Here is a 23,850-nt window from a genome sequence, read left to right as displayed (position 1 = left end):
TGCAATCATGTGACAGGCTGGCTAACTCTTGAGGCTGATCCCAGTTATTCAATTTTCATTGCCATCAGATGCCAAAAGAAGCTTGGCAGACAACAACAATAAATATTTAAGTGAATTTTAGATGGCTGAGGGAGATGAATGATCATCAGCAGGTGAAACTGCATCATCGTCCTCATTTGCCGTTCAATCGTTTGAAGGGCGTTATTATTTAGATCTGTGATTCTCAAACCTTTTAATGACGAGGACGCCGAAATTTATATTTATTAGGCTGTGGACCAACTGAAAACGATTTGTGCCAGGGAACCCCATAAGAAGATTTGTGTAAAATAAGTCACAAAAATCAATTTCCAAACACTTCAAGTTCACAGTGCAGCACCAAGTGACTGAGACTGTGAGCTTGTATATCTGCTACTTTTGAATAGGCAATGTATGTGCTTAAAATGATTGTAATTCTGTATAAACGCATTGTGCTGGTGAACTGCTGGGTACCCCCTACATACTTAATCATAACCCCTTTGTGGGTTTTGCCGTTTTTGCACTACAACAGCTTGTTGCAACCTGTTTACATGGGTGGTCTATGAAACCGCCTCAGTGTTTGCTGAAAGACACACAAAAGGCTTTTTAGCTTGTTACATATACAATAGCCCACCCATGTGATAACAAAGGCCTTTTCAGGCCCAACTGAAATGGCTGTGGGCAGTGCAATCCTCCCAACAACATTCTCCCATCAAACCAAACAATGTTCAGAACTAGTAGATTTGATTAAACACGGTACCTCGCCCAAATGCTAGGATTATTTTGGTCAAAGCTATGGTGTACAGATGTGTGGTGTGAAGCCCAATTAAGAAATGTTGTAAAATACAGGGTTTTTTCCACATTTTGTTTTGGCTTATCAAATTAACTCACTTTTCCTGAGGGATATTTACTTCACTAGCCAAAACAAAATATAACAAAAAACAATGAAATAATCAGGAAATTCGTTATTTCTTGAGTGCAGTAGATTTACCAGCAGCAACCAATTTAAACATTGAATAAGAGACCAGATTTAAAAAAAACTCCAAAGTGGGTATCGTATTTCATGTGGCCAGCGTGACATCAGTCCTCTATGACATATCTATGAAATATTAACTTGACTAGAGGACCACAATGGAAATAAGGCTTAGAGCTTTGTGTTTTTTATCCCTCTGTGATATTTTGTCTGTTGTATGTTGCGGAGGTGCTGATGTGCTCTTTTTATCACTGCTAAGAAATGAGGCTCTAATTTGGCTGAAACCTTGACAAAATTTGGAGTCAAATTTAAAACAAGAAATGATCACATAGTGATATTTGTCAGGTGAAAGAAGCGCATAGGCTGTTTCAGCCACGTTTGGTTTGAAGTTATATTGCATACTAGTTATATCGATACTCTTCCTTCCCCGTCACCCTGTGAGTGCGAGCATGCTTCTCTGCAGCGTTACTCTGCACCGTCTTTCTGCAGCCTGCATGGCTGCCAGGGATATTTGCCTCTCCCCTTCCCATTGGCCAGAGGGAAGCTTTGCCGTTGGTTGGTGTCCCATTGGCCAGAGGAGCCAATCAGATCAGTCGAACTAGGTGGCGCGAAGTCGCTTACATTTCATGAGCATTGTTAGGTCAGGTTTCACCTGACAAAAACAGAATATGGCAGAGATGATACTCTCGAAGAGAAGAGACGATAAATGACCTTCTCCAGCAGTGTATAGCTCTCCCCCGGATGGACAATAATACTTCAGAGAAGTTTGCATACAGTAAAATGCAAGTACAGTAGCACTTGTTTTTACAGTGTGAATCCACTACATAAAACAGAAATATTTAAAAATACGTTTCACACTTTTAGAGCATATCCGTATCATCATATGGGCTGGGAATACCTTTGATTACAGAACTTCGTTTTTAATCTCATTCAAGATATTACTCAATTTAAACTTAATCGGCACGCTAAAATATTATGCATCTGAAAATATACGTTAGAAATAAGCCACGTAATACTAATAGCAAACATGCATTGCTGGTCATCTGTCTCTCACTTGTAAACAAACAGTGTGTAGTGGATCTAAACCTCCCATAGCCTGTAGAGATGCAACACTTTGATTAGCTCCGAAACATACAGGCTTCAGACTGAAACTTCAAAATAAAATGACAAAAACTTCCATTCCATTCTTTAAATCCAATAGAGCACCGAAGTCCTGACGTCACTGCCCTCTACTACCAGTAGAGGGCAGTGAGCGCCATGGTTCATGTATGTTTTTATAAGCATTGTACTCTCCATAGGGGGATTTTAGATCGCCTCATATAAGAACTGTGTTTGAAAAATAAACCGATCACCCCGGCCTTTTCACTCATATGGATATGAAGCATCGACTGAAGGTGGAAATGTACAAATATACCCAAAGAGTAACAAAATAAGCGTTAGAAACGAGCCAAACAACCCAGAGACTACATTTCCGGGTAGGCTGCTTCTGCCCGCAGCCCGTCGCACAACAGAAACTGAACGTTAATTGCGTTTATTTTTATTTTTATTTTATTGATATATAATGTATCGTGGTTAGTACGAGTCGAGTCACCACCAGCTGAGCTTACGTCAACGAGGAATCTCAGGAACGCAATATGTTGACAGCTGGGCGTGACGTATATGCTCAGCGACATTGCATTCATATGTAGTTTCAAGGCTTTTGCGGTCACATTAATTCCATTTTCTCTAGAAACTGGCTGTATCAAATATGAATGGACATCATTAACGACGCACAGCCACTCCCCTGACAGAAACGCCGAGGTGGTCGGTTTATTTTTCAAACACAGTTCTTATATGAAGCGACCTAAAATCGCCGTTTGGGGATCTCAATGCAAAAAACAAATACATGAACCTGGAGATTGACACCCTCTACTGAAAGTGACGTCAGACTTCGGAGCTCTATAGCAGTGAGCCCTCAGAGGCCATGCTACTCCTTAAACCCTACAGCAGTGATTGAACATTTGAAATTTCAAGAAACCCCAGTTTGGTCCACGAACAATCTCCATTCTCTGGGATGTTCCAGTGTAAAATCCTCAGTGTTAATTTAACGGAGTCCCGAGTTGGTGTTGACTAGACCGCACTCCGTATATATCCAATTAAGGACAAAGATGTTCCTGGTGTACAAGGAAAAAGGGGCACATTTAACCAAACCCAACTGCTGCCTCCTGGTGGACGCAGAGCCAACCGCAGACTGCCGAGCCGTTTGTAATGTAACACACGCTGGACTCACATCCTGTTTGGGCAGCCATCTTAGATGCTAAATAAATAGCATCAATGCTAGCGAGCTAAAATGAAGCCATTCTTGCTCTAGAAAGAGCCAATGTTCCCATCTAGACCACCGGATAATCAGCAAAGACCTTCGAACATTGTGCATTTTATCCATACCATGGAGAGCTCCGTAGATTTAGAGTTATTCAGCTTTTTAGTCAGCCTTAGTCAGGTGAACGGCAGCGCGGTTGCGCAATCCGGTCTAGGATCGCTAAAGAAGGAAAGGCCAAGCCAAAAAATTAATAAATCAGCGATCCGGTTTGATATCAATAATAAAGCTTATCAGACGGAACGTTACGCCAGAAGCAGTTGCCGGTTGGATTCCAACTGGCGGAACCTTCCGTCAGAAGCAGTACATTTGTTAACATGAATGCAGTATGTAGTGGGGGTCCGTGCTTCAACTCACTCTCTCTCAGCTAAGTGGTCTGTGGCCTGAAAAACTTTGGAAGGCCCCTATATTAGAGGAAAGAAAGGCTATGGTCACCACCATCAGTAGGCCCCTGCATTAGAGGAAAGGCTATGGTCACTCACCACCATCAGTAGGTTTAATCCTCCTAGGGGCTAAGACACGACAGCATCAACTGCATGCACACAAAGTTATATGGCAATCTTGGTCTTGAGGCCTGCTTTTTAAAGACACAGCTGTGGGAGACCTTGTCGTGGCCTTGAGTCATTACACCGTTAAACGCACCTTCACCAGATACTGTATAGATTGTATTCTAGGTAGTTAAGAGGCCTGATGTCTGATCTGAGAGGTCTCATGGGTAGTGAGCAATTTACAGTTGAGGTTTACAAAATAAGTTAGTGCTTTGAAATCAACGTGTTCAGCTTTTTTTGTGTATGTACGACCAGCAACAATGGAATTTTTAATCAAAATGTGACCTGCCTCTACCGATCCACCCCAACGCTCCAGCCCCCTACCACACACACACACTTTTTACAACATTAAAAATAACTGATGTAGTACGGTAGCTAAACAAGGAATGATTGACAGGAGAAAAGCTGACATGGACAAGTCTCATTCCACTGTGTTCTTTTATTCCTTTAAAGGCCTGTGTTGAAATGATGGGGTTGACATAAACACACATTGGGAATCTTTTGTCTGGGACATTCTTAGATTACAGTTACAGCAGTGAGTCCCATGAAATGCAAGGGATTCCAGCCTTTAGAATGCCTCTGGAGTACAGTTCACTGTGGTTAACTTATGCCAATATGGATGCACGCTAAGACCACTAAATGCAAAAAATAAAAGGCAGGCCTGAAGACTCATTTCAATTCATTTTAGTCTAGCGGTTATCCTCACCTCAACTGACCAACACAAAAAACAGCATCCATCAGCATGCATTTTAAAAATTACTACCATTATCTACATTTGGTATATAATCTAGGACAGTGAGGTCCCCAGATGATATTAAAAGGGTCTTAAAAATCCTTTAAAATGTCACTTTACTAAAATAAAAACAAGAATGTAATAAAAACAAGAATGTCATAACTCAGTCATAACTGCCAGGTGCAGAAAGTTCTTGTTTATGAACATCTACAGTATAATCAGTTTGTGTGCCTCTGCTTCACGTTGCAGCGTTCAGACCGAGTATGGGTTTTATGCCGTCGGCCGTTCAGACTATGGGTTTTATGGGTAAGTCTCCCATTGGCTTAGACTAGAGGCAGCCTAGAGACGAGGCGGCCAATCATGAAAAAGTGTCCACTACAGTCGCTACTAGAGGTAGTAGCAAATGTAATCCAGGCGCCTTTCAAGCAACTGGCAAAGACCAGGTGCAACAAAAGTAACTAGAAAAAGTGCCCTTCTGGGCACAGGTCTCCACCAGGAGGATAGGATTGTGTGTGATGTTTGGCAAAATGTTTAGGAGTAATATAAACGTGTGTGTGTGTGTGTGTGTGTGTGTGTGTGTGTGTGACGCGACTTGGCCTGTTGTAGCGCCACCATGAGGCTGATTTGAAAACTGTCAAGTGGCATTTCTTCCTCAGCCTAGTAGTGGGAATAGGCATGCACAGTTTCACCGCAATCGGACACTGCGTTGCGGAGTTGTGGCAATTTGTACAAAACGGGTACAAAACGGGCTACTCCTGAAAACTGTAGAAGCCAATCGTAGGCAATCAGGATGGATAATTATGAGAAATCAAACAAATCACATGATCACATGACTATGGAGAGCATGTGTACCGATTTGCGTGAAATTTGGATAAAATCTGAAGGAGTAATATTAGAAAATGTGTTTTACATATGTCGGCCTCCTGGTGGCCGACATATGGCGCTAAAAATTCCAGGCAAAGGTTTTTCCTTGGCCTCTAGGGAGTGTGCATACATGGTTTTACACAGATCGGTGCAGTTATAGGTAAAACACAAATCGGCCAGTTATAGCACCACCATGAGGCTGAGTTGAAAATATTCAAGTGGCATTTCTTCCTCGACCTAGTGGGAATGTGCGTGCAAAATTTCACGGAAATCACACCATGTGTTCATGATTTGCAGCATTTTGTTTGAAACGGAGCACTCCTGCAAACTTTGGAAGTCAATCTTAGCCAATCAGGATGGAGTCTGAAAAATCGGAAAGACCCGTTTCGTTGAATGGCTCTAGAGAGACTGTGTACCAATTTGCGTAATGTTTGGACAAAATCTGTAGGTGTACTGTCAAAACATTTGTTTGGCACAAAGCGGCCTCCTGGTGGCGCTATAACAGGCCAATGTGAAAACTTTGGGGCAGAGGTTCAGCTCTGGCATTCAGGGAGTGTGTGTGCAGAGTATGGCTGCGATCAAGCCAACGGTGCCAGAGATTAGCTGTTCACAGACGGACACACGGACGGACACACGGACGGACGGAGTGCAAAACATACTCTCCCCATGCCTTCGGCCTGGTGGAGACAATCAACAAACTATACTGTACAAACTGGCTAAAATTGTCAATATAAGAAAGAGGCAAACATTTTGAAGTTAGCTGATCCATACAAGCTCACAACACCTCACATTGCGAGGTGTTGTGAGCTTGTAGATTGGCTATAGGCCTATCTCACAGCCCGCTTTCCACGCCCACTTCCGGTAAATAGTGGTGTCTTTAACATGAGCATTTACACGCTTTTTTCTCTGGAGAATAAGTACATTTTCTAATGTAAAAATGTGACAGACCAATATTATTATGAAGCAAACAAGATGGTAAATCAGGTCGAACAGATAGAACAAACCTTACCTTGAGAAAACAAAAGTTGTAGACTTCTTAAATTCCCTCTGTTAACATGTAGCGTCTATGGAGTGACGTCACGCTATCACCACTAACCCCGAAAGGGGGCGTATTTAGGGGGGGCGGGGATATTCTGTGAGATAGGCTTATTTTCACAACATGCATCTGTGGAACAGAGTCAAACTAAATGTAATGCCTCTACTCAAGTTCTTGTCAGGGTAGGGGGTTCCCTGTTCAAATCTGATTATTGGGGGGGAGGTTGCGGTATGAAAAGGTTGGGAACTACTGATTGAGGATACCACATACCCCATTTGGTATCCCCACAAAAAATATTAATTTTAATGTTCAGATTAACTGGGGTAGGGAGGGACAGAGGCAGAGAGAGCGAGACATCATGAATTCATCATTATGTGTTCTTGTTCTTATATTAAACCTTCAAGTACAAACTGAACTTTTCCCAATGCCTCAACAATAATCTTAGTGTTATTTAATGAGTAAAAAATGGACAACGGGTCCATTAGTGTTGGATTAACACACACTACATTGTATGATAATGTTGGCTGGTCTTCTCTGACTGAAAGACACAATAATCATTGGCACCTTTTCATATATAAAGAAACCTAGTCATATTTTAACTGGGCTGAGCTGGGAAAGGCTGCTTTCAGTATTGGTGCACCCAATTCTTGGAATATTTTACAACAAGAACTTAAACTGAACAACCTAGCATCAATTGGCCATTTTAGGCATTACCTGTATGCAACGGTTATAACTGATAGCTGTCAACATTTAACCGTTTTAAATTGTTTGTTCTTAATTTGTTTTTTGTATCCTTTGAACTTGTGTAATCTCGGCATCATTGTAAATGAGGGTCTCCCTCAATTGATTTCTCAGAGAATTTAAATAAAGCTTGAATGAAAAAGAATTGCTGTGCAAAACATCGGCTGAGCTGATTTTGGCAGCAATGTCAGAAACGTTTGCACAAGATTGAGAATACGCGGCAAGCCACAGGAAGTAAAGTGAAACAAAACAAGACAGCTGGTGGGAATCAGACAAGAGCTCAGTTGTGATATCGCCTGGTTCTGGGAAGGATCGTGTCCAAGATCCAAAAAGGAGAAGCATGCCAGGGTGGAGGATTCAAGGCACTCAAAGGAGAGAGGCTACACTGACCGTTAGATCCCACTAGTGGCCTATGCACAACATGAGAACGGAAGTGAGTCCAGCTTTTCTACCAAAAGGGGAAGCAAGCAATACTCTACGTCAGTAATAATCGCAGACCAACGCCTATAACAGTAAATGTGCCTTGCTCATTCAAATAAACTAGAGCAGTTTTGTAACTTAGTTCCACTGCAGTGTTTTCATACAGTGCGTTACTTTTTTCAATTAGATCTGATATGCTAGCTAGACCGATACCAACCCTCCTCCTGTATGCTAGCCTGATTGTTTATTGCAATTACACGCAACAAGATATAAACATAACAGATAAGACAAACTATAAAACATGTACACAAACCATGTTTTAAAATCCAAAGGTGAGGTGACAATATACTTTCAATTTACTTAGGCTGCTAATCCAGCCTGACAGCGTGTCGCGGGTTCGATACATTCGCATACATTAATTAATTCAGAAAATGATCTGGCGACCTCCCGAAATAGGTTAGGAGGTTGCAACCCACAGGTTGAGAACCCCTGCTCTAGACAACCTCTAATCACAACACAGTGGCAGAGGCATTTCCTTCCCCTCATCTGTGAGAAATACTGTGCTCATTAACCACATGAACCCTGGCTCGTGTCTCTATTCTGGGCAGCATGGGTGAACGTTCTGCAAAATCATGCAAACGACCTCAAAGTGACACGTTGTAGATCACTATTGGATTTACATAAAGAATATGCATTCACAATCAAAACGCACATCCAGAGCAGAGCATGCAAGTAGCCAGGCACCCGAGCCCCCCGCGTCCGAAACGGTTGAGAAATGACAGTTACCGTGTGGGGGTCCCCAGGGGGTCCCTCTACTGTACTATGCTGTCACACCCGAAATCATCATATATATATAGTTTGTGTGTGTGTGTGTGTGTGTGTGTGTGTGACAGTGACACTTGGTTGTGAAAACCAACCAAACGCTATTTTCGTGCTCAGACCCAGCCAGGGACAGACCCAGGCAGCCAGAGACACACAAAGCTCCTTAACTCTATCTCTACGGCTAGCTGTTAGCATAAACCCCAGTTCAAGCATACGCGTTCACTTTAAAAGACAGAGTTTGCCCCCCCCCCACACACACACACACTCTAGTATCATTGGAACACGTGGCAGCGTACAAAGGCACAAATTAAATCCGAAATGTGGATGGCAGAAAATCCACCAAGTCCGACTTATAGAGGTTTGAAAATCCTCCTTTCAACTGGTCTGCACTGAGATTATATTTGCAAACCCATAGTTTAAACGGTGGGGCGTTGCTATAGGAACCGGACCAAAGCTTTTTTTTTATCCCACGATTTTGTAACCCATTTTTCACCCCCGTGTCAATTATCTAATGTGATCCTGGGCTCTACATACCATCCACCAACCTGGGGAGAGCAACGGACTAGAACTCATGCTTCCTTCATGCATGAGTGTCCAAGTCACTCCTTTACACCTGACAGGGGGGGAGTATGGGCACTGATGACACAGAGGAGAGGACACGCCACCAGCAACCACAGCGTCCCGAGCGGGAATCAAACCCAGGACCTTCTAGCTGTGAGGCGACAGCACTACCGACTGTGCCACCGTGCCCCGGAACCGGACCAATGTTAAAAGCTTCCGTAGGCGTCAACCATTATATAGACGGAGTATACGTATATATATATATATATATATATATATATATATATATATATACGGACCTGGGATATGACGCCACCTAGCGTCGACGTCCGCGTGTGTGTGTGTGTGTGTGTGTGTGTGTATATATACACACACACACACACACACACACACACATACACACACACGGACTTGGGGAAAACAAAGAGTTAATAAAGTGGGTGGTTGCACCACTTAAAAATGGCTTTGTAATAATTTATAAATAGCATCGTCTCTATCACCTTACCAAACTTTTTAAATTAGTTTCTACTATATCAGGCGAAAATAAGAAAAGTATGATCTTGTTTGTTTTCAGAATAACTGATATCACAGTATGACAAATGAGATGCAAGAACAAACTTAAGTGTCTATTTAATTTTGTTTTTTTAAAGGGTCTGGATGTGGCCGAGCACGCCAATATACAGTAACTGTTGTAAACTGTTAATGAGTAACTTCAAAGAGCAACAATTAGCCACTCCAGATTAACTTCAAATGTTCCGATTTTATTTAATGCACATCTGCTCTGCAACAATCTCCAAGAAACAGCGGCCTCAGTTAAAAGTACCTCAGTACAATTTAGTTACCACTTGCAAAACCTTTTCATGCTTAAGTTAAGCTTAAGTTAGAGATGAAAAGTTGTAGACCACCAACGCGGAGACTATGCATGTGTTCAATGGCATTTAATTAGTGATTTGTGGTGCAAATTGTTGCTTTACAACATAGCCGTCTAGTCCGGTAATTTTGCCTTTCACATACAAGCATTGCCAGGCACATGTGTTTCCCTGTTTGCATTATGCTAAGCAAATTGTCAATTTAAAGTTAAAACACAAGCAAATGTCCTTACAAAACAAATCCACATGGTTATGGAATATATACTGTATGGGCCATCAAATATCAAGTCATTTCTATTCTCAAACCTGGCTGGTGGAATTCTTGTGCTTTCGTAATCAGGCATAATTGAGAGGAAGTGGATCAAAAGTGCCCCAGCCTATCTCGACATTTGATCAGTTTGGCTCCCTAGCGTTCTGGGGAGGGGGCATTGTATAATGACTTCCTGTTAGCATTTATGCTTGGCAATCTAAAAGGCATGCCTTCAGGAAATACAGGAACACTTCCTGCTTCAGGAAATGTCTTTCCCTTTAAAATCCTGTTGCCCTGGACATGTTTGTTCGGCGACAGGTTCATAATAGTAGACGCCCAGTGAAACCCCATGCCGGTATGAATGGAAATCTGAAGTTTCATGACATAACTGAAGCATTAGATAAGACAGGCAGTTGAAATAACCCAGAAAACAAGACATTGCTTCTAGGCATAGGGTTTGAGTTACATATCCTCTCGCAGTGAGGTAATGTCTCCGTGTAGTAGTAGTAGTAGTACTTTATTAATCCCAGTAGGGAAATTGCTTCCTCACAAACACGGGCAACGTAATTTAAGTCACACATACACACAGCACTGGCCTTTGCCGACACTTATTTGGATAGCCATTTGGTTCTGGCCTGGATACTACAGACTTGCGCCATTGAATCACACAGGCCTTTGAGTGGTACAGTATGCTCCATTCAGACGAGCCGGTTGACAGTGTGTCAGCACTCTTTTTAAGGGCTGCCATACGATGCCACCGCAGTCACATGCTCCTAGTGGGCCAGTGCATTCCATTATAGGGACATGGGGTGGGCTTGGGGGGGACTTAACCTCCAGGCGGTGACTTTGGGAGGGCTAAAAAGGTGTGTGCAAACTAGAGTACCAGTGTGACTCTAATCCACCTCGGTGGCTGCTGTGTGAATCACCTTGACACAGCTGCAGCACAAGAAAGGCACTTAAATGACATGAAGAAAATCTTCCATTCAAGGAAGTGATTGTTCTAATGTCATGCCAAATATAAAGGCTATACATGAAATCTACTCACTTCTGCTTTTACTCCCCCCCCCCCTCCTTCTTTATTACTTCTAAAGAGTAGTCATAATAAATAGGGTAAGCATAACTCAATGCACCCTTATTTCTCTTCAACTTTAAAGCTTAGTAAAGCAAGCGCTGTGTTCAAAATATTTAATATTGGGATGCCCATACTGTATAGTATCGATAAGCCAATATCACAATATTTTGTTTATCCCATTTAGATCCGAGGCAGATTGCAAAAATGCCTTCTAATAAATCCTGACCTTCTGAAAAACGATTTATTCAAAAATGTAAAAAAAATGAAATGTTGCTACTTGCTATATACTGTATTTCAACAACTAGCCAAAAATGGGTTCCTGTCTTGAAGGTAAAAACACAAAAAGGGTTTTTTCATTAAATGTCTTGTACTGCAATGAGCTCTACCGTACATACTGGTAAATCACTTTATAATGTAGACTAGAGGGAAGGAGAAAGCAGCGAGGAGAGTGGAGACTAGGGAGAGGACGTGATAAATGGCAGAGAAACTAAAAGGTAGCCCCTGGCACTCTCAAAGCCCATATTTGGAAGATTGTTGAATTTTGGATATCCGTGTCATAATGGTATTGGCAATCGTAACCGATCACATTGCGTCACCTCCTGTAGCAGGATATTGTATCCGAGTTACCCGGTCAATGCCCACTGCGCAACCCTAGTTGACACCAAAGTCTGATGGCAGTCAGGTTTGTAACTGCATGCTTGTGTCAAAGAGGCCACAAAGACAGTTCAACTAGATGGCAACTTGCTTGTATGTAAACTAATGACAACATGGCGAGTGGTACTTGTTTTTAAAAACATTGTTAAAGCACTAGATTTTCAAGAACAAATCCTTAAAATTGAGTCCTTTATTGCACTGATCAGAGCTATGGACTGATCAGAGCTATGGTCAGAGTTATCATATGGCCAGTTCAAGTGTTAAACAATGCTGTAGTACCCCATGTGTGCCTGTGCAATGTATTTTTTTTTCTTTTTTGGTGTGACTATTCTCATGCCAGACCTCTGGACAGCGTTTGAGCAGATGTGGCCACTGGTGTGGATTGGAGAATTTCATTCTTAAAATAAGATTTTCTCCAGGGACGATTTTTGGCAAGAACTTTCAAATCCATGACTGTCTTAAGTGCTTCAAATGTCACTGTGTGTGTGTGTGTGTGTGTGTGTGTGTGTGTGTGTGTGTGTGTGTGTGTGTGTGTGTGTGTGTGTGTGTGTGTGTGTCTCAAGCTAGTTTAAAGTCAATTTGCATTCCATTTAGAAATTAATGAAAACCAATGGATTTTTTTGGAAGGTCAACATTTTTTTCACTTGTCACAAGCACTGCAAAGTATACAGTATGACTTATATTATAGACATGACAGTGACCTAAACCTGATACAAAACCAGTCCTGTTAGTATATATGGGTGAAAGGTATTGTAGGAGAAGAAGAAATAGTCTGCACACTGTTGTGTAGCCCCTTATGGGTCTTCGTCAGGTATAATATATCATATACCTAACGAAGACCTATAAGGGGTCGAAACGTTGTCATCCTTAAATATATTTCCTGTGGGAGCTACACAACAGTGTGCGGACTATTACTTCTCCTGTATGTATCTTTTTGTTCAGCACCTGAAAGTTTTCTAGAGATGTGCATACTTTCCTTTGTATTCCGTTTCCGAAAGGTATTGTAACCTACTTGATGGACCAAATCCTAAAACACAAGAATACCTTATACATTTTTCACAGAAGTATGATATGGAAATTGTAGTACTGTAGTCGTTTCTATTAATTGTTTATGCCTTATCAACATGCGTGTGAACAAAGCAATCTCAATATTAGCTCAAGCTCAAACACATTAGCACATCCATACTTAAGACTCAAAACAAGATATCCAAAGTTAAAGATGTGATGTTGTGCTCATTTGGAATTTCACATCTACCATCAAAATACCACAAACGTGAGTACAATTAATTACTTAAGTGCACATGTAAACAGCTGTTTGGCGCATATTTGGACCCAGCTCAAAGTATCAGCTAACTAATGATTGACCATACATTAAAGTCCTCGTCTAGCAAATGGGAAAGAACATGTGTAGAACTGAAACCATGTTATTATAGGCTAGCCAGCTAGCTGTGTTCCATGTATTAAAGTCTCTAAAAAGGAATTAAACTAAAATAACTTCAAGAAATGGTCAGTCATCTCTCTAAGAAAATACTACACAGATTACTCTTTGAAGATTATATACTACAGCAAAAAGAATACATCACACACCACACCGATGTGCCACAGATATAAATACCCTCCTGAAATTTCATCTTGGTTATTCCTCAACATATTTCTATCAGGGAGAAAGTGCAGCAGAGTTACTTTAACATATTCATGACCTCATGGGAGAACTTTGAGCTATTCTTTAACAGCAGTGACAAACACATTTTACATAACAGCAATTAACATAGACCATAAAATCTCACTAATGTGTACTTGAACTTCTTGCTTTCTTTTCATGACAACAGCAAATGTAAGTGGAACGAATATATTAAATAATGGATAAAATAAATAAAATGTAACGTGGCCTGGCCTGTAGTTTGGTTGGTTCACATGGTTTACACTACACTAACCTCAGGACTAACCTCAAGACTAACCTCACATTGAGCCATTTCCCTACAAGTTATTGGCTTTAAACGGAAGACAAGTAAACATAAGTTGAAGTTGACAGCAAGAGGATTTTAGTGTGACGTTGACAAGCTTTTCCCTCACTGGTAACTCTAAAGTTATTTGAATGAGTTTATCTAGCACGGCTTTGTTAAAGATTGTACATACAATACAAACCAACCCCAAATCTGAAGGGAGCTGCGCCTGGGGAACCAAACTGTATCTCTTATAGCCTACCTGCAAATCAGACAAGAGAGCCTGAAACCTCAATGGTTTATTTCTGGCTGAAGAGGAAACACCAACCCTCAACTATCTCAAACCTGAGTGTGATTCCTGCTAGACATTGCTTCTGCCAGCTCTCTAGTCTAGAATAGCTCAAGGAGCCAGGAGAGACCTTGCACCAGCAGTAGTGCCATGATCAAGGAGTCACCGGCTGTGCCGGAACATGGCTGTGCAGGAACATGGTTCCTGCACAGCTGGGTCCTCATCTGTATACTGCAGCAGCCTGGGTGCATTTTCAAAATGCTCACATACAAAATGTAATCCATTTCTGGTAATGCTGCGACTAAAACTAGTGGCTAACTGGAAATGATTCTATACAGAAAAAGAACCACAGGGCTGCTAGGTGATATGATTGCGGTCATTCAGGACAGGACAGAATACTACAATGCTTTATTATCAGCCTTCATTTTTTAAGGGCCCTTACAAGACTCATTTGGCAAGTTATCATTAAGCCATGATATATTCAAACATGGACACTTAAATGAGAAACTTTATAAATCAAACCATACGAGACGAGTACATATGAGATCTGATATAGCCATTTTCTCAAGAACCCCTGAGTGTTTCAAGAAAATATGAAGACTTCCTGTGAGTTTTGAAACAGACTGATTATGCTGGCATGTTTTGTATGCTAGCTATCAGAGATGCATCATATCTTTGCAACTTCTAGAGCAAATTGTGGCCCAGTTTTTCTCGTGTTTTCTGGTGGTCGTTTCATTAGAAGTAGGCCACAATGGATTCCCTTAAAAGTAAACCACGTGCACAATCGCAACATGTAAACTGGGAATTCAAAAATAAATTAAGTTAAAGACAAATTTATATTTTCTTCTTTTTATCCCACGATTTTGCAACCCAACCATTTTTTCACCCAGTGTCAATTATCTAATGTAATCATGGGCGCTACACTTCCTCTGCCAACCTGGGGGGGCAGTGGACTGACCTCATGCTTCCATCTATGCATGAGGAGTCCAAGCTGCTTCTTTTCACCTGACAGGGGGGAGTTTCCCCGGCTGGACGTAGCATGTGGAAGGAACGCGTTATTCCAACCAGTTCCTTTCCCCTCCATCAGGCACCCGGCTGGCCAGGGGGAGGTAGTTTAGAGACCAGGATTACTGCAAGTTTTTTGTGAGGGTACCTACCATAGGGGACACGGGGAGAACATGCAAACTCCACACAGAAAGGCCCTTTCGCCAACCATTCTAAAGAGTATGGACTGACAAGACCCAATAACCCGAGAACACCAAAGCTTGGTGTGACTACTCTGAAACAAAGTATATTAAAATATGCAGCATACAGGTAAGAAATACCAGGCAACATAACAACTAACAACTACAGTACTGACAACTGCATGTGTGCAAAGATTGGACAGGAGGCTACAGATCCCACACTGTGAGCTGTAACCTTTTAGGGCATAGGAAATAAAATAAACCAACAGAGAAACAAATGTTGACAGGCCTATTTGCAAAGTCAATAGTTCACATCCAGCCTCCATGGGGTATATACTCTAGTAGTCTAAACATTACACACACACACACACACCCCCTTCAAGGGTTAGGAGCCCCTAAAAGACTTTGGCATAACTACAATCAATAACCTCACATCCTGCTGTCAAAAAACAGAGGGTGTCCTACTGTTAAGCAGAGGCACGATCAACGGGTTATTTTGCGACTGAAAGATAATTTCAGGGGAAGGGAAATTGTTGAGTGAGTTCAAACTCGAGATAAAAAAGGCAAAACAAATAGTGAATTCCTTAGTCACATCCTCTTCAGCAGACAGACCATACATACAGGCATCGAGTGGTTACTACAGTCTCAGGATTGAGAACATTTCTTCAAAATGATAGTGGATTTATGGTAAATCCTCTCTCATAGAGTAAGACCCCAATGTGATCTGTTTGTCTTGGAAGGAGGTCAATCCCCAAATAGCACACGTGGATATCTAGGAACAGACAGTGACTCAAATATGGCCAAATGTCAGGAAGAGCAAAGGCTATGTTAACTTAGCAGTAGCCAATCTTCTCTGCCTACACTAGGAGAGAATTATACCCAAGCTACAATTCAATTGAACACATTCCTTATTTCCTTCACAAAATCCCAATGAGCTGAATTAACCCATTCTGAAACAGGATATAATAGTGGCAATCTTAAACAAGTAACTTATTTGCATGCTCGCTGACAAGAGTGCACACAAGTAAAACACCACTTAATATTGACATAAACAAAGAATGGGCTCTACAGAAAGAATCATTATTGTCTTACAGGGAGTACTTAAATTGAGCTCCAACTCCAAGTAGAGGCCTATTACACACAGCGAGAACGAGAAGTCTAACATAACACAGTTCCAGACACCAGATGAAAGTCATATGTGCAACATCTAAGTACAGTGGGCGTCTGGAGAATGTGGTTAATGATTTGATCAAAAGTTAAAGGTTCAACACAATGAGATAGCTCTAACAGTGCAACCCATGGCAGCCATACTGTAGGCCCTCTGTTGTCAGCATTGGAGACCAGAACAAACAGGGGTCTGTTTCAGTCACAACAAGTGTAAGGAAGAGAGGAAGCAGTATATATTTTGATTTGATAGGCAGATATGCTATCAAAGCTACATGTATAGGCCTCCCACAGCAGCCCCCTCGCACATAAGGGTCTGAGAGGAAAGTCTTTACAAGCGAATGGAATGCGCAACAATGTAACCAAAGCAAAGCCCCCCCCCGCGCGTTTTTGGATACTCACAATCCAAATGTTTCTTTTTTGGCCCCATAATCTCGTGCGTGGTCGCCTTGCACACAGTTTTGGAAATCGCCGAGCCGGTGACACTGTGTTGAGCGGCCGTTATCCTGTCTGTAATGCTCTGTCCAGACATCTTTTCCTCCTTGTTGTGTGGCTGGTAGGTGGACTTCAAACAACAAAGACGGGGGAGAAATCGGGGTCAACGATGATGTTTCAAACCAAATCCAGCGTTTTGTTGTATTGTGTCGCTTCCCACGGTTCTTTACCCAGCAGCCACCTGACACGAGAGAGACAGAAAGAAACCATGAGAACGACAGACACACACACACACAGACAGACAGACAGTCAGGCGTTTTAACGGGGGTGCTTTACACTGGGCCGCACGCCGGTGTCGCGCGACAAAAACAGCCGATCTACAAGCTCACAGTGACGCGCTGTGAGCTTGTAGATCGGCTGTTCTTTTTTTCTGTCACGCGACAAACGTATACTAAAGGCTTTTACAGTTACGACTTGTAACCTATCCACCCCAATGGGAACACATTATAAGTACACGGACTTTACGTTACAGTGTAGAATCGCAGGACCGATGATATTTTTCATTTTAAAGATACGAACCAGGAGTATGATCGGTCCTAAAGCGTTCCCCGTCTCTCTCTCTCTCTCCCTCCGCTCCCCACTGGCCGTACGAGCCTCTTCTTCTCCTTCCTCCACTGTCTGACTGGCTGGCTTCTTCTTTCTCTCTCTCGCTTTTCTTTGCTGGTTCACAGGCACGGAGAACTCTGGCTCCAAGCTCCACACCGCCTCCCCCTGCTGGCTTTAGAAGGACTCGAGGTTTTGCTCCCAGGAAAATGGCGGGCCTATAAATATAATAGTATCTCCCACTGCTGCCCAACTCAGTCACTCAGGTACCCAACGCAACAGAGTCGTCACACAATGGACCATCCATGTCATGATGAACTGGCGTCATCCTAGTTTGACGTGTGCAGTGTGCACCCCTTCGGCCCACCTTAGAGCGCATTGCACTCGTTTTTGCACCATGTCAAAGTCGAGCAATGTTTTTGCTCTGGGGGTGGACACGAGTCACACGACAATGACGACACGACAGACAGATTACTACTGTATACTACATCGCATTTTCTGATAGAGAGATCCGAAAAGAATTAGAACAGTGGAGTGGAAAATGTGTCTTCCTTAGTTCCTTTACTTCCTTATCAGAATAACAGCTTTAATGAGTTTTATTTTTGAGCGGTGCCAGTGTGCCAGCCACACTGCCTCCGCTCCATTACGCAGAGCATGTGTGTCCCTATATGTGTCCCTATGTGTACGTGTCTGTCCAAGCACGGACAGCTGCAAGTCTGCAACAACACCTAAAGTGACCAGTAGAGTACAGCACAGAGTACACACTACAGTAGGAGCCCTGGGTGCGTTCCTGGGGGTCTGGATGTTCCGGGCCGGGGACCCCCACATGGTAGGCTAACTGTCATTTCTCGACCGTTTCAGACACGGGTCGGCTCGCCGGAACCGGGCCGGCACTCTGGCCGCGTTCCTGTGGGTCTGGATGTTCCACGGACCCCCGGGGACCCCCACAAGGTAACTGTCATTTCTCAATGAGTTTTTCCAAAAATAATCAAAGTAGGCCTACAGTAGAGAGCACAGTAGGCTACATGACTACAATACAGCTATACAGAGCACAGTACAGTACAGTAACTATAAATAAATATATAGTTGCACCGCTCAGTTCACACAGGTGTGATTTTACTCCTCGTGAGTAGGCCTACAATAATTGACACCTGCACCTCCCAACAGGCGGCATACACTGGCATCTAGTGGACAACGTATCTTACTACATCGCATTTCAGACTACCCACTTGATGCTTTCTTTATTTTCTAGTCTAGTATAGTAGAAGTAGAACACGTTACACAACTTATGAAATTAATAGAATAGAACAGATTTCCATACCACAACCCATACAGATGGTGGTGACTCAGGTGACTTACTTAGGATTCCCTGAGGAACATAGGCCATTGATGATTGATGAAACTCCTCCATCCCCTTCGGTCTTGTGCGTTGTGCCCTCCGCTCCAGTTGTTGCCATGACAGCCCTTGCCGCCTTCATCTGCTGCTCTGTGGTTCTTCTCCAGGTAGCTCTAGGCCTATTTAATTGCCTCTCTTCTTCCTCATGCCTTGCAGGCAGTGGTGGAAAAAAGTACTCACAATTCTTACTCTAGTAAAATAATCAATACTGCAATATAGAAATTCTCTGTTACAAGTAAACATCCGGAATTCAAAATGTACTTGAGTAAAAGTACAAAAGTATTGTCAGCAAAATGTACTTATACCAAAAGCAATGCATCACAGTGCCAAAATGTATGTATGGCTGAAGTGTTTAGTGTATGTTTTGTAATAATAGCCTAATCAAAATCTACAAAGTAACATTTTCAAATAAATGTAGTGGAATAAAAGTACAACATTTGAATAATATTTGGACCAAGATGTAGTAGTACAAGTAAAAGCATTGGAGATGGGAAATACTCAAGTTAAAGTACAATTACAAATATCTCAAAATTGTACTTAATTAAGTACAGTACTTACTGTAAGTAAATCTGCATAGTTACTTTCCACCATGTTCCATGTTAGATGAGCATGTTTTGTGATTGAACTATTATGTCTTCAAAGTGTATGACCTATGCAGTTCCATTTCCTCCTCCATGATTTGTGTTTCTATTGTGTCTTGTCTGAGGTCCCACGGGTTGGCATTGGACATGATGTTGGGCCAGTAGATTCCTAGGAGCCGTCCGACGGTCGGAGGTAGCGGTTGAAGAATGTATTTTGATGAGTATGTTGGTTGGTACTTAACTTATCGTCCAGGTTTCTGAACTGCAGAGTAGGGTGGATTTGACATTTGAGTTGACTCAAGCCAAGAGATTATAGTCTGGATAGTTATTGCAGGCGGTGCCTGGCATGGGGAATAAGGTTTTGCCTGTAGATTTATTGATTGAATACTTTATTAACAATTTACTACCAACAGTCATAAAGGAATGTGCGGAATCCGCTCTTAAAAAGCATACAGTTGGCTGCAATTCAAACCTCCCCATAGAGGTTTCATTTGACCTTTTAAGTGGCCATTTTGCTCCTACCCTACAACAGTATACTCATGTCTATGGGGTGGGGTGGGTGACAGGGAGGGCACCCTTGGTTTGCATGATGATAGCCTGCTATACTGATGCTTTGTTGACATTTACATTTTATTATTTTCAGCCAAGGCACAGGGAACATTTTGGAATAGTTAATAGGCCTAGTAGCAGTATGATAGAGTGGTCATGTGTGACAACCAGTCAACCAAAATATTGTGTGCAGCCAGGTATGTATTTGGTACAGCATAAAGACAGGTTACTGTAGTATCTCAAATCAAATCAAACTTTATTTATAAAGCACATTTAAAAACATTTAAAATATGCAAGTGCAACAACAACAAAAGTGCAACATCACATACAACAAGACACAAAACACAAACTTGTGGTTAAAAGTTAAGGAATAAAAGTGTGTTTTAAGAAGGGATTTGAAAGACTAGATAGAGTGAGTTGGCACTTATTTTTATATAGAAGGGCAGGCTGTTCCAAAGCAGGAGCAGCAGCAGCAAAGGCCCGGTTGGTTTTGGGAACCTCTAAGAGCAGCTTGTTAGCTGAACTCAGTGCCCTTTCTGGGGTATAGTAGGGCTACAAAAGTGCTGACAAATATAAAGGGGCCAGGCCGTGTAGGGATTTATATAGGTATCTGTAATCAGAATTATATTTAGCATCACAATGAGCTCTTAGTTAAGCTCATTATGTAATGCATGAATTTAAAACAAGTTACTTTGATTAAATTTCACCACTCTAATAGTTTGACTCTGATGACATCTAGTGGTCAGCATTTATAATTACTGCACCAGCACAGTCCAGCATGATTTAAATAAGCTCAATATTACCCTATGCATTCTTCCTTCACCATGCTGTAAAATACAAAATCATTAACTTATTATAATTTATTGAAAGGCAATAAATATAATATAATATAATGTATATTTATTATTTCAAGTGAAATGTGTTGTTTTTCTTTCTCTGTCTTATTGTTGAGGTCAATATTATACTATTTTGCAAACAGACCTAGGCAGATCATTTGTCATTAACTATGAGACAGTCCTTGGGCTAAAAATGGCCATAGCCGTCATCACAAATGTGATGAAGTCAGCACATTTGGGCATATTTGGGCAAGTGGCTATGGCCAAACTAATAATAATAATAATAATAATAATAATAAAACTTTATTTGTATAGCACCTTTCATGACATGAAATGCAGCTCAAAGTGCTTTACAGAGCAATGAAGAGAGAAAAAAAAGAAAAGAAAGAATTAAAAAACAAGAGCAGTACTGCAATACAGTGAGGACATGAATAACAAAAGAAATTAAAAAACAAATCAATTAAAAGCAAGGGTGTAGAAGTGGGTCTTGAGCTGTGCTTTACAAATGTCCACAGAGGCTGCCTGTCGAAGGTACAGTGGGAGTTTGTTCCACGCCGTCGGCCCGTAGAAGCAAAAAGCTGCTTCCCCGTATTTTTTAGTTGCCATTTTTTTAGGCAAAGCGAGCAGGCCAGCAGTGGAAGACCTTAGGGGGCGGTTTGGGACATATTTAGGCAGGCAGTCATGTAGGTAGGAAGGTGCCAGACCATTTAGAGCTTTATAAACAAGTAAAATAATTTTAAAATCAATCCTAAAAACAACCGGAAGCCAGTGCAATGAAGCCAAAACTGGAGTAATATGTTCTCTCATATGTTCTCTCATCCCCCTAAACTAGGGGGTCTAGGGCCAAACTAGGGGTCAAACTAGGGGGTTTTCATGATTCTGAATCCATTCCAAGCATTAGTTTTGCATGAAAAACACTCCTTGGGCTTAAAAAGGCCATAGCCGTCATCACAAATGTGATGAGGTCAGCACATTTGGGCTGTTTTTCGTGCAAAACTAATACTTGTAATGGATTCAGAATGATGAAAACGATCTAGTTTGACACGTCACATGCTATTTAAAGCATAATGAAATTTAGAACATTTTGCCATATGACACAAAATGAGTGGACAATAATATTACCAGACACACATAAAGAGATATCCCTGAATGACCATAACAGGTCTGTAACTCTGAGTGTTCAAATGGAACCAAATGGACCCTTTTGGTTCCATGTGTACACTCTCAGAGTTACGAGGGTCTGCAAAATAAAACATTTGAGAAGCACTAGTTCTATAGTTGGAGTGTTGGACTTCAAATATGCCATAGTGTCATAATAAGTGTTCGGAAGAAAACCTGGAGTCTTGGCATTAAGATCTGGTGACATACATTTTTTGTGATTTTTCTTTTTCCTTTTTAAGGTTTTCTGACCTCAATTGCACCCAAAAAACTTTGAACATTCAGTGGACTTTCTGTGGTCTGGGGTTTTCTGAATAATTAGGCTTGAACAAGTGCTCTCATCTGCCTGTGGACAGGCTAGCGTCCCTCAATAAGGTGTTTTTTCATTTCATCTGAAGAAGTTTTAGAACCAGAGAGAAAAACAGCTGGCATGGATTTTTCTGTTAAAACCTTTAAATACACTTTTGAAGGACCATGACAAAGAGTTTAAATGTTGTTAAAAAATAATGTCATTATACCTTTAAGTTGGTCTTTTGATCAAAATAGCAACATTATAATGGTGTGTAAAAAAAGAAAATCAAACATTTACCACGGACAAGACCAAAATTGACATGCACAGACACATTTGTCTGTGTAGTTGACCCATATGTTGATGACCCCTGATTGTAATCAAAATGAAGTCGATAACACAAGTTCAGGAGTAAAGACGACCCTCTGTGTGTCACAGACACTCACCGCTTTCAAACACCAATGGTTCTCAAAGTGACCCCAATATGAAGTCTGGGGACCTGCAGTCCCCAGACTTCATATTGGGGTGGGGTCTGGGGACCTGCAGTCCCCAGACCCCACCCCAATATGAACTCTTCACTGACTGTACAGTTTTTTTTCTTACTGCTTTTTATTATTGGTACCTTACTTGGTGCTACTACTAACATAATTATAATTGATTTTTGTACTGCATTGGATTGATGCCAACAGATTAATTTCGTTGTACATGTGTGTAACAGTGTTCAATGACAAAATCCATCCATCCATCCATCCATCCATCCATCCATCCTTTACTGCCTATTTTGGAAACAATTAGAAAAAAGAAAAAAAAGTAGCACAAATTCTCTTCTGGGGGTCCCTGACACGAAATCCTTTCAGATGGGGGTCGGGCGGCGGCCAAATCTATATCAATGTGGGGGTCCTTGGGGAACCGCTCGCAAACACCACAGCATAAATACTGGCTGTGTTTGGATGCTTCACCTGCTTGTTGTGCTTCACACCTCCCCTGTAAAATGCTGTGTTAGTGAGGATTTGTGTGCATTTGCACATTCCATTCATGTGTGGATAAATCATTAACCTTCAGGCTTTCCTCAGAGGCTTTAAGGATTGCTGCTGAAAACTGCTGTTTACTCTCTCTCTCTCTCTCCCTCTCTCTCTCTCTCTCTCTCTCTTCATCCATCTCTCCCTCTCTCTTTTCTCTATTTTGCTATTCAGTATGCCCAATCATTAAAAACATTTAACCATAATAATAATCCGCAGGTTCGAGTTCCGATCCCGACAACCTTTGCTGCGTGTCTTCCCCCCATCTCTCCCCATTTCCTGTCAACCTACTGTATAACTACCAATAAAGCAAAAAGTATCTTTAAAAAAAAGAAGAAAAAAACAGTACACTGTAAATACTGTACAATTTTGTTTGTAATAATAATAGGGACAACCGACCGGACAACATGCAGGGGTGTAATCGTGGACTAGATTGGCTAAGTTAAGTAGGATGGAGCTAAGCCATGTAGTGATTTATAGGTACGGAGAA

General features: G+C 41.6%; 1 protein-coding gene across 18 annotated transcripts in view; it reads right to left on the bottom strand.

The window, feature by feature from the left end:
* Positions 1-17,664, bottom strand: part of picalma (phosphatidylinositol binding clathrin assembly protein a) — a 55,917-nt gene extending 38,253 nt beyond the window's left edge. For all 18 annotated transcript variants that reach the window (XM_079508545.1, XM_079508556.1, XM_079508558.1 and 15 more), the window contains exons 1-2: positions 17,509-17,664; positions 16,897-17,170 (exon numbers count right to left, since the gene is read on the bottom strand). In XM_079508545.1, coding sequence (XP_079364671.1) covers positions 16,897-17,026 — 130 coding nt within the window. In that variant the 5' untranslated portion in view covers positions 17,027-17,170; positions 17,509-17,664. The remainder of the gene's footprint in view (positions 1-16,896; positions 17,171-17,508) is intronic.
* Positions 17,665-23,850: the final 6,186 nt, after the last annotated feature.

This window comes from Electrona antarctica (genome assembly GCF_951216825.1).
Source record: "Electrona antarctica genome assembly, chromosome: 8".
NCBI classification, from domain to species: Eukaryota; Metazoa; Chordata; class Actinopteri; order Myctophiformes; family Myctophidae; genus Electrona; species Electrona antarctica.
This window is presented reverse-complemented; position numbering and strand designations above follow the sequence as displayed.